The sequence below is a fragment of the Paroedura picta genome, chromosome 1 (assembly GCF_049243985.1).
Source record: "Paroedura picta isolate Pp20150507F chromosome 1, Ppicta_v3.0, whole genome shotgun sequence".
NCBI lineage: Eukaryota > Metazoa > Chordata > Lepidosauria > Squamata > Gekkonidae > Paroedura > Paroedura picta.
The window spans coordinates 16767984-16780026 of record NC_135369.1 but is presented as its reverse complement, the minus strand read 5'-3'; the positions used below and the strand labels follow the sequence as shown (position 1 = coordinate 16780026).

General features: G+C 52.9%; 1 protein-coding gene across 10 annotated transcripts in view; it reads right to left on the bottom strand.

Moving 5' to 3' along the window:
• Positions 1 to 12043, bottom strand: part of MARK2 (microtubule affinity regulating kinase 2) — a 168213-nt gene that overhangs the window by 25623 nt on the left and 130547 nt on the right. For all 10 annotated transcript variants that reach the window (XM_077324028.1, XM_077324037.1, XM_077324045.1 and 7 more), the window contains 5 exons: positions 8073 to 8121; positions 6943 to 7008; positions 4588 to 4658; positions 3352 to 3408; positions 221 to 457 (listed from right to left, as the gene is read on the bottom strand). In XM_077324028.1, coding sequence (XP_077180143.1) covers positions 221 to 457; positions 3352 to 3408; positions 4588 to 4658; positions 6943 to 7008; positions 8073 to 8121 — 480 coding nt within the window. The remainder of the gene's footprint in view (positions 1 to 220; positions 458 to 3351; positions 3409 to 4587; positions 4659 to 6942; positions 7009 to 8072; positions 8122 to 12043) is intronic.

Here is a 12043-nt window from a genome sequence, read left to right as displayed (position 1 = left end):
AGAAATTAAGAATGTCTCATACTTGAATGGGAGTACCGAGGAAGAATGGGGCTCCTTTGTAAAGGCAGACAATGGCGAGCCGCCTCTGCTCGGCTCTTGCCTTAAAAACCCCACGGGGGTGCCGTGAGTCAGCGATGACTCAAAGGCACGCTTTGCCTTTGTTGCCCCCGACTGCCCGGACAAGCCCTCGAAAGGTCAGCCGTCCCCTCGACTCCCTTACCTTGAGGTTCTGCCCATCGAAGGGCAGTGAGCCGCTAACCAGTGTGTAGAGGATGACCCCCAGGCTCCAGACGTCCACCTCCGGCCCGTCGTACTTCTTGCCCTGGAAAAGCTCGGGGGCGGCGTACGGGGGGCTCCCGCAGAACGTGTCAAGCTTGTTGCCGAACGTGAACTCGTTGCTGAAACCGAAGTCTGCAATTTTAATGTTCATGTCGGCGTCTAAGAGCAGATTCTCTGCCTGCAAAGGAGAGGAAACTTCGACTCAGACAACGTTCAACCCTGCCGGGGCATCTCCATGAGCTGGAGGTGGCAGGAGGGAGAAGAGCCCGTGACCAGTTCACAACTTCCCACCAGAAATGCCAAGCGAGGACATGGCAGACGGGGGAAGAAAGGGCATGCCAAAATTCTCCACGAGTTAGCATAACTCTGCTGGGCTGGGAGCCCTCTTTGGGATATTCTTGGTCTTTGGGGAGGGGGGGGGTTTACAGTCTTGGGGGGGTTCTTTCTGCTTTGTGTGTAGAACAGGGCATACTCAATTTACTGTATGGGGAATGTGAGAGTCTAAAAAAATCAGATTTCTTTTTGTCTCAGAGTGCTTTTTGGCCCCCCCCCCCAATTTTGTCAGGATTGCGTCAGTCTCAAGAGAGAAAGGACAATATGTTGGCCTGTGTTTATTATAACATCCCAGTGTCCCTGAGACACGCAGGGGCCGATCTTCACTGCCTTTCAAGTTAATGCTTCGGATGGATTGCCAACGGCTGGTCTTAGGCTTCCCTTGGGAACAAAAAGGTTTCTTATGACTGCAGCCTGCCTCAGCCTGTGCCCCATCTCCCCAGGTCCTTGGCATGGGTCTGTGGGGAAGAAATGGACAGATGGGCGTAGGAGAAATGGCTCCTACATTTTACCCCCCCCCTTTCATTAGCACACTCCATTTAGCTTAAAACTGAAAGAGGCACTTTGTTCTTAGGACTGAGATGTGTGGAGAGAGAAGGCCCTCGACAAACCAGCCCTGCTGGGTGCAATTTTCCCACCTGCTCCTCATTATGAGGACCCCCCTCCCACAAATAGGCTACTTGAGATGCATTCCCAGAAAACGCACTGGGAAGAATGAGATCACCACAGAGCATTCAAACCCGATTAGGTTCTTCACCCAACCCTGGCTTCTTCTGACATTCCACATATGGCAATTTCTGGGGAAGGGCTGTGGCTCAGGAGAATATCAGGAGAGCCCAAAACATTCCCAAAATATCAGGCCAGCAGTTCATCTAGTCCAGCAGAGGCCTCCCCCTCATAAGGACACAGGAGAGCCCTGTTGGGTCAGACCAGTGAGGGTCCCTCCACTCCAGCCTCCTGCCTCACCCAGGGGCCAGCCAGTCCCTCTGCAGGGCCAGCAACAGGGCACGGAGGCCGAGGCCTTCCCCTCATAAGGACACAGGAGAGCCCTGCTGGGTCAGACCAGGGAGGGTCCCTCCAGTCCAGCCTCCTGCCTCACACAGGGGCCAGCCAGTCCCTCTGCAGGGCCAGCCACAGGGCAGGGAGGCTGAGGCCTTCCCCTCATAAGGACACAGGAGAGCCCTGCTGGGTCAGACCAGGGACGGTCCCTCCAGTCCAGTCTCCTGCCTCACACAGGGGCCAGCCAGTCCCTCTGCAGGGCCAGCAACAGGGCAGGGAAGCCGAGGCCTTCCCCTCATAAGGACACAGGAGAGCCCTGCTGGGTCAGACCAGGGACGGTCCCTCCAGTCCAGCCTCCTGCCTCACACAGGGGCCAGCCAGTCCCTCTGCAGGGCCAGCAACAGGGCAGGGAAGCCGAGGCCTTCCCCTCATAAGGACACAGGAGAGCCCTGCTGGATCAGCCCGGTGAGGGTCACTCTAGTCCAGCCTCCTGCCTCACACAGGGGCCAGCCAGTCCGCCTGGAGGGCCGACAAACAGGGCATAGAAACCAAGGCCTTCTCCCAAGGCTGTCATCATGGCTAGCAGTCATTGGCAGATTACTATCAATGAATCTCCATGGATCTACCTAATCCCCTTTTAAGGCTGTTTGTTTCTGGGGCAATCACCACTGGCAGCAAATTTCACACTTTAAAATACTATTTCCTTTTCTCCGCCCTGAACTTACCATCAGCTTCACTGGATGCCCTCAAGTTCTAGTATCTCAGAATCACAGAATCACAGAGTCGGAGGGGACCTCTGGGGTCGTCTAGTCCAACCCCCTGCAGAATGCAGGAAATTCACAACTGCCTGCCGACCCTCAGTGACCCCTATTCCATGCCCAGATGATGCCCCCCCCCCCCAGTCTTGCCTGGAAGAAATTTCCTTCCCGATCTCAAGGTAGCGGTCAGTATTTCCTTGGGCATGCAAGAAAGGGCCGCAAGAGCCAAGCATGGACACGATCCCTTCTGCCCAACCACTCACAATCTGCCTCAGTTTTGGGAGAGGGAGAAAGATATCTCTTTGAACTCTCTCAATTTCATTCATGATTTTACAAGCCTCTGTTATGTCCCTGCTTAGTCTGCTCTTTACTAAACCGAAAAGTCCCAGACTCTTCAGCCTTCCCTCACAGGGAAGTTGCTCCACCCCTTAATCATTTGGGTTGCCCTCCTCTGAACTTTTTCCCAGCTCGGCAATTTCCTTTTTGAGGCAGGGCCAACAGAACTGAACACAGAACTCCAAATGAGGCTGCACCAAAGATCTCTGCAGAGGAATTTCAATATCTGCTCTTTTATTCTCAGGCACTTTCCTAATATTCCTTAGCGTAATGTTTGCTTTTTTCACTGCTGCAACTCAGTGGTCAAACATCTAGGCCTGGCACGCAGGGGGTCCTGGGTTCATATTGCGACATGTCCAGTTTAAAGGACCAGGGGATAGGTGATGTGAAAGACCTCTGCCTGAGACCCTGGGGAGATGCTGCCAGTACCGAGTACACAATGTTGGCCTTCCCCTCCAGAACCCATTCAAACTAAGGCAGATTCACGTGTTCATTTGTCCCCCTCAGACCTGAGAGCTGGATACTTGGCCCTCCTCCCTTGCCCCCAATAAAAGCTGCATGCTGCCTTGGGCAGAGGATGGCTTTGGGCACGTGAGGAGATCACATCCATCCCTGCCCCTAAGTGCTTTTAAAGGTGTATGCTTACCTTCAAGTCTCTATGTACAATAAATTTTTGGTGACAGTACTGCACAGCAGACACTATCTGGAAGAGAACGGAGAGGTCAGGGGGAGGGGCTGTGCCTGAACCAAGCACCTTCTCAGAAATGACTTCTCGCTGGCTAAAGCCTGGGCCGCTCAAGAGCCTTTCTGACCCAACCCCCCAGCTGCTCAAGAGCTGCTTTTTTTCAATACAGTCTCAATTGCTCATGAACAGATTTCAAATGGGCAGCCGCGTTGGTCTGAAGCAACACAATAAAATCAGAGCCCAGTGGCACCTTCAAGACCAATGGCGACTTATTCAAGGGGTGAGCTTTCGAGTGCAAGCACTCTTCGTCAGAGTATGTACTGTCTTGGGTCCAAGCAGCCAAGAAACAGGGTTGACGACAACAGGGGTAGAAAGGATGCTGGGTGTGGATGTGAAGAGCACTTGCACTCGAAAGCTCACGCCTTGAATAAATCTTTGTCGGTCTTAAAGGTGCTACTGGATTCTGATTTTGTTATAACTGCATGGGACTTCCCTGCAGAATCGGCACCCGGGAGGGAAAGGACCACGAAATGAGCCACACCCGCTCACGGCTGCCTTGTTCACACAATCACGGCTGCATCTTTCCACGGAACAATGGCTCCTGTGTGGCCAAGAACTTTGCTTCATGGACAGATGACCCAATCCACTGGGATGGAGTGGAGCGCTAAGGGAGAGCAGCATCGGGGCCTTCTGGACTCCAGACAGAGGTCCCCTTCCCACCTCAAGAGATTGCAGGATTCAGGCCTGCTGCTCATCTGGTCTCACTCATGCCACTTGGTGTGCAGCTAAACCCATGGAATTTGTTCTCCCCACCCCCCACCCCCAGGCATGGTCACAGTCAGGAGCTTTGAACGCATGGAGGAAGGGGTGAGGGGCCACACGAGACAGCCAGCTGCGAGGGCTAGATGCAGGCTTCCCCAACATGGTGCACGGGGGCATCACAGTGTCTCAGAAAGTGCTTTCAGAAAGTGGGTGGGACCACTGTAAGGCAGGGCTTGTTATTGGCTGCCCTCCTTCAAATGACAGGGTTTTGCAACAGGGTGTCAGGAGGACTGGCATGTATCCGGGTTCTCCATATTCAGGGGTCAATTCCATTCCCCCTTCGGGCTTCCCTTCCCATTCTGCCAGGCCACCGAGAGGGTGGCCGCAAAACGCTACGGTGCTTTGCAAGGGGTGGGGTGGGGGGGTGACACCTACCTGTCGGAATTTTGCCCGTGCTTCCTTCTCTTTCATTCTTCCGTGGGCTACTAAGTAGTCGAAAACCTCGCCTGCAGGGGGCGGCAGAGAGAAAGAAACCAGTGGTTGGAGTCAGGCTTCCGATAGAACACAGGGGCGGGGGCAAGGAAAGAAAGGCCAGAGCCCCAAGTTCTTGCCACCGGAACGAAACCCTACAACTGGGCAAATACATTTATTCCCAAAATCGCATTAAGATTTCTGCAAGCCAGGCTCGCTTCCTCAGAATGAGGGAACATCATTGTCAGCAGGTGGACTGATTAATTGGCGGAAGGCTTTCGGGACGGGTGGCGGAAGCGTAATTACACAAGGAGGAGGAGAAGCAAGCCTAGAGACATGGATGAAAACCAGATCTGGTGGAAAGAACCAACGAAGCCTGTTGGGAAGGCCCGGACCGCTCCCGACCTGAAATGGGTTGGCAAAGCAATTAGAAGAATGCCAATAAACCTCTAACGAGGGACGACTGCTTAGTCCAGGGGCAGTCAACCTGTGGTCCTCCAGATGTTCATGGACTACAATTCCCATGAGCCCCTGCCAGCAAATGCTGGCAGGGGCTCATGGGAATTGTAGTCCATGAACATCTGGAGGACCTCAGGTTGACTGCCCCTGGCTTAGTCAGTCCCTGCCTCTGCTGAACCCAAGCTTGGCAGTATAAAAGCCGCCTGTCGAAATCTGGATTCGAGGAGCTTCCTTGGAGTTGGGGGTGGGAGGGATATACGTTTTTCAGAGTTAAAGCCTCATTTGTCTGCCTGTGAAATCCAACTCAGCAGCTTCACATAACATTTGTGCACTGGCAAGCAGAGAAGGACACGAACCGGTTCATGAGCTAAAAATCAGCATGAACCTCGCCCGGTTCCCAGCCCCCGAACCAATGTTTGAGGAAGGCCCCCCCGTGGGATTGAAGTCCATGGACATCTGGAGAGCCACCGTTTGGCCACCCCTGGGCTTCTCCGACAGTCTCTATATGAAATACCTGCAAATTTGTAAAAATTGTAAAGCCAGTGGATCAGGTACTTCCCCCTATGTAATCGATGGAAGAACATGACAGCCCTAAAAACTGCCACTAGGCGCACGCATGTGGCTATTTATCTACTTTGACAGAATTTAACTCCACTCCACAGAGGTCACGGGGGCTCTCATCAATTGAGCCTCTTGTTCAAGCAGGAGATGAACGAATCCCTTCCAACCAGCGCAAGGAGGCGCAGCGCAAGGAGGCGCATAAATACGCATTGTGACTTTGGCCGTGCAGGGCAAATCAAAAACCACAAAACCACCGGCCGAATTCATAACTTCTTATATGTTATTTTTTGATTGTTTTGATTCCATTCCATCCTTCTGGTTTACCAAGCGATAAAGGGCACTCTCTTCCACAGAACCCCTAAGGCTAAAGGTAAAGGTAAAGGTATCCCCTGTGCAAGCACCGACTCATGTCAGACCCTTGGGGTGACGCCCTCCAGCGTTTTCATGGCAGACTCAATACGGGGTGGTTTGCCAGTGCCTTCCCCAGTCATTACCCTTTACCTCCCAGCAGCAAGCTGGGTACTCATTTTACCGACCTCGGAAGGATGGAAGGCTGAGTCAACCTTGAGCCGGCTGCTGGGATTGAACTCCCAGCCTCATGGGCAAAGTTTTCAGGTGGCTGCCTTACCACTCTGCGCCACAAGAGGCCCCTAAGGCTAATCACCTGCAAAACGTTAATTACAGCTTTGAAACTACCAAGCTTGGCTAATACTGTTCCGGCAAAGGGTATCTGCTCATTGTTACTAGTTTTATGAATCGGCGAGGCTTTCGGAAGGGAAAAAATGTGCACGGAGGAAAGACAGACGCTGGCAAAACGTCCTGCTCCACCCCTCCAATGAGATCTTTGCTCCAGGAGGCCCTGTCTCCTCCCACAATGCTCTGACAAGGGAGAGGGAGAAGCCAATGCTGGAATCTTTCTGAGCAGGCCTGAGCCGCCAAGAAAACATCTAGGCACCTCCGTTATGGCTGCCATTCTCCAGGTAGTGGCTGGAGATCTCATCTCCAGACTACGGAGGTCATTTCGACAGGGGAAAATGGCTGCTTTAGACGGTGAACTCTATAGCATTATGCCCCACTGAGGCTCGTCCCCTCCCCAACCCCTACCCTTCCCAGGCTCCACCCCCAAAATATATATATACAAATTACCTAAACCAGAGCATGCAACCCTAATGTACTTCTGCCCCGGGATAGAACTGGAACAGAGGTAACTAGTAAGGTGTCCATCTGGGTTGGTATCCCCCCCCCCCGGCCCCATCCCTTCCAAAACGCCTTTCAGGGGATCTCCAGACTCACACTTACCCCCACTGGCATACTCCATGACGAGGTACAGTGTCTTCTCTGTCTCTATAACTTCAAATAATTTAACTGCAAGGCAAGAGGAGAGAAGACTAAGAGCAGGCAGTTGACCAAGGATTATAAAGTTACATAAAGGGAGCAGGGAAATCCCCTCACCAATTACTTCAAAAAGGACGTAGACAAAATGGAGAGGGTTCAGGGGAGAGCGACGGGAATCATCCAGGGCCTGGGGACCAAGCCTTGTGAGGAAAGGCTGAGGGACTTGTGAAAGTTCAGTCTGGAGAAGAGGAGGTTAAGAGGAGACACAGTTGCTCCCTTTAAGTATTTGAAAGGTTGTCATTTAGAGGAAGGTAAGGAAAGATTCCTGTTGGCAAGGAGAGGAGAGGACCTGCAGAAATGGGTTTAAACTACGTACAGAACAATATCGGCTAGATATTAGAGGGCGGGGGGAATTAACAGTCCAAGCAGTTCAGCAGTGGAATGGGCTGCCTAAGGAGGTGGTGAGCTCCCCCTCACTGGCAGTCTTCCAACATCAGCTGAACAGATACTTATCCTGGTATGCTTTAGGCCAGCGGTAGTCAAATTGCGGCCCTCCGGATGTCCATGGACTACAATTCCCATGATCCCCGGCCAGCAGGGGCTCATGGGAATTGTAATCCATGGATATCTGGAGGGCCGCAGTTTGACTAACCCTTGCTTTAGGCTGATCCTGCATTGAACAGCGGGTTGGGCTAGGTGGCCAGTCTGGCCCCTTCCAACTCTATGGTTCCATGCATTAGAACCCGAGAACTGATTGACAGAAAGTTGAGGATTAGGAGAAAGAAAGCGGAAAACAAGGACGCAAGGAAGGCTTCTCTGCCCAAAGCACGACTAACGGGCGGAACTCACCGCCAACCAGATGTTGCGACGGCTGCTTGCTTAAATCCATTAAAAAGGGATTACTGCTGATGAACAACACACCCCGGACAATCTCAATAGGTTTATTTGAAAACTGAATGCCCCGGGCATTTCCAGCAGGGCTCTCTGCGGAGGGACAGCACGTTCTTCACAAAGGATTAGGCTAATTCGGGGAGGACTGGGACGATCAGAACGATGGCAGCCAACGGAAAAAGAGAGGTAACTGTTGGACTCACCTATATTGGGATGATTCAAGACCTTCATTATTCGCACTTCCCGGAAGAGCTGAAGAAACAGAAGAACAAAAACAGCGGGGTAAACGTGGGCGGGGAGCTACGCCCGCCATACATTTTGTCGGGCAGCGTGCGGATCGGGGCCCTTCTTCGTAAGGCCCTCGGGAGCCTCCTGTTAATAGCAAGGATGGTAAGCTGATGACCCAGACTGGCAGGAAGTGGTTGGACGCAGTGACCTTCAGAGGTCCCGCTGTATTCCAAGGCTCGTTTTTCTCATTGCCTCCTGGGCTCAGTCAGAACTTGCACAATCCCCCCCCCCCTACACACACACACACAATCTTTGCTCTCTCTGGATTAGACATTTTTAGGGATAATGCATTACCGTAATCCGTTAATTAAAAAAAGGCAATCCGATTGCCTGCCATGAGTCAAGGTAATAAGCTGCTAGGAGCCGAGCAAGGGGATATTACCCGGGGGGGGGGGGCATGTACACGCTGGCCTAGAACAGAGAGAATTGGAGGCTGGCTTCTCTCTCTGTCTCTGTCTCTCTCTTTCTCTCTCACACACAAAGTGAGGGCCTGAAGGAGGCACATGTCTTGCTATTATTCACAGAAGGGCTGCAGTTTCATTCAGGATGCAAAGGCCATCAGCCCCCCGCAAGCAAGAAACACACAACTTCAAGCCAGCAAACTCTACCGTGGCCTACAACACCACATGGATCGTTCACGGCACTGCAAAGCCCCCGGTTCTGTCTTCAAATCCGATTCCCTGACTAGGGATGCCAGCCTCCAGGTGGGACCAGGGGATCCCCCGGAATGACAGCTCATTTCCAGGCTACAGAGATCAGTTCCCTGGAGAAAAGGGAGGCTTTGGAGGGCGGGACTGGGGTGTTGGTCCTTACTGAGCTCTTCCCCAGGTTCCATCCCCAAGTCTCCAGGAGCTTCCCAAGATGGATCTGGCGACCCTGGCCCCCATCCCTCCCGCTGGCGGCCAGAGGGGACATGGCAGTCGAATCCCCAGCTGCAAAAATTGGGCTCTTTCACTGTGGCCAATGGCACCTACTGCCTCGCGTTTGCTGACAGGTCCCCGTTTTGTATTCCATGCTGTCAGTCCATGAGCGGACCAAGCCCTGCTTTCTGAAGGGTTGTGTGTTTCGGCAACTCTAGGAATCTGAACTGCCTATGATCTGCCTTCCCTTCTTCCTCCTGCTCCATTCATTCATTCATTCATTCATTCATTCATTCATTCATTCATTCATTCATTCATTCATTCATTCATTCATTCATTCATTCCCTTCCCTTCTTCCCTTCCCTTCCCTTCCCTTCCCTTCCCTTCCCTTCCCTTCCCTTCCCTTCCCCAGGTCCTTCTTCCTGCTATCCCCAGTGGCCATGGCAAAGATGTGCTTCCCCCTCAGCCAGGGCATTAAACACTCAGCTGCACCCCAAGGTTGCTTTGAATGACATCTGAGGAGAATGGCTCCAGCAGTCAGAATGTGCACCTGATTTTGCTTGAACGTTCATGCGGGGAAAACCCCCTTCCCAACACAACACTTTGAAGCGCGCTCATCACCTGCTGGGGTTTGCGCCTTTGGGGTGCCTCCTGATTTCCAGACAATTCAACCACGCTCCCCTCTCCCTCGGCTGCAAGAGCTACGGCAATTAAGAAGCCGGCGGGATCCCCTAGCGACTGCTTGTGGGGAAAGATGAGTGCGTTATTTCCAAACTCAAGGCGGCATCTGGAGACACGGTGAAGCTGGCAGCCGCTGGAAGGCCAGATGTTCCGGCTGCCGGAGCGACCATGTGAGCCGTGGCCCGCCGAGCTGGCCCAGCCGAGGCACCTGGGAAGCGCTCTTGGACCGAGCAGACGGGTAAGGCTGACAGATGGCCCTTCACACCCAGGAGGCCCCCCCCCTCCTTTATGCTTCCTCCAAAACATCACAGGCATCAAGGCTGGCTTATAGTTTTGACTGCTTCATTTGGCAGGGCTTTTGAGTCCTTCCCTTAGTAACCAGAGAGGGATTTTGGAGCCAGAAGACCTTTGGATTTGGTTTATACTTGGACCGGGTTCCGCCTGCCTTACCTTGGGGCTAGCGTGACACAAGATGGGAAGTGAGCAGACATGGTGCAGGTGGGGATTATTGCCCTTGCTGACTCCTTGCCTCTGGTAAAAGCAGCCAAAGGCTCGCTTACTGAACACCTCTAAAGCCTATTTGCAGCCATGCCCACGCTTTCTCCGCAAAGAGGCGATCAGCTGGACCTGGGAATGTTCAGACTGGAGAAGAAGAGGCTGAGAGGGGACCTGATTGTTGGGTTTAAGTATCTGAAAGGTGGTCAGAGCAGGGCAGAGAGTAGTTCTTGTAGGAAGCAGAGGAGAGGACCCAAAGTTAGGAGTGGACACTACATGTAGAATGGTAACAGCTAGATATCAGGGGGGGAATTTTCACTGTCTGGGTCAGGGGTAGTCAAACTGCGGCCCTCCAGATGTCCATGGACTACAATTCCCAGGAGCCCCCTGCCAGCAAACGCTGGCAGGGGGCTCCTGGGAATTGTAGTCCATGGACATCTGGAGGGCCGCAGTTTGACTACCCCTGGTCTGAGTAGTTCAGCCAGGGAAGGGGTTGCCTAAGGAGGTGGTGAGCTCCCCTTCACGGGCCGTCTTCAAGCAGCGGCTGGACAAGTACTTATCATGGACGCTTGAGGCTGATCCTGCCTTGAGCAGTGGGTTGGATTAGATGGCCTCTATGGCCCCTTCCAACCATGATTCTATGATTAACTGAGCGTCAGAGAGATTCATGGAGGATGGGTCTATCAGTGGATACCAGCTGTGGTACCTAAAGAGGCCCATATATTCTGAGGCAGTCAACCTCTGAGTCCCAGTGCCAGGAGGCCGCATCAGGGGAAGGCCTCAGCCTCCATGCCCTGTTGTTGTCCCTCCAGAGGAACTGGTTGGGGCCGCTGTGTGAGACAGGATGCTGAACTAGATGGACACTCACTGGTCTGATTCAGCAGGGCTCTTCTGTTCTAGGAAACCAAGGACCAGTTTAATAAAGAGGAAGAGTTGTTTTTTTTATGCCGCTTTTCTCTACCAGGAGGAGTCTCAAAGTGGCTTATGTTCGCCTTCCCTTCCTCTCCCCACGACAGACACACTGTGAGGGAGGTGAGACTGAGATAACAGCTTTATCATTGCTGTGGCAAGCCCAAGGTCATCCAGCTGGCTGCATGTGGAGGAGGAGCAGGAAATCAAAAGCAGCTTGCCAGATTAGAAGCCGCCGCTCTTAACCATTGCACTAATCCAGCATTGTGCCATAGCTGTCATCCAGGAAGGTGCCTGGACCAGACAGTGAGAGATCTGCGTGCAATTTATATGTACTGAAAGTGGTGGTGAGTTTGTGCCTATTTTTGTACTGCAACGGCACGCATCTTAAGATGCAGGTGTCTTTACGCCACTATTCCCCATGGGCAGTGGAAGCTCTGCCCTCCGGCTCCCCCTCTGTCCCTTGGGGGGCAGGCCTCGGCACTTATAATGCCCTGTTCCAAAAGCACTTCCTGCCCCCAAGGCAGCATGCAGAGGGGGCAAAGCCTAATATGGTAACCATCAACCGGCTTCAAACTTGAGTCTACACAGGAGCTGGCTCCCTGGGGAGATGACCGTCTTGCCAGGGCTCTGAGAGAAGGCAGGTGGGAAAACAACACATTTCACATGTTGGGGGGGGGATTCCAATTTGCAGCCCCGTCTCAGCCTCTTGCGGAGCACTGCATGTGGCTGTTGTGGAACGGCAGGAGCAAGGTGGGGACCGCTCTCAAGCTGCCGGAGGAGTGGAGCATTTTACCGCTTGGGGGAGGGTGAAGGTGGAAAGGGGAACGTTTGGCTGGAGGAATCTTCGGTTTCATGCCAAAACCTGGCAGATGGAATCAGTTATGCAAACAGTCTTATGTTTACTTTCGCATAATGAATTCTGACTATATAAATGGCCG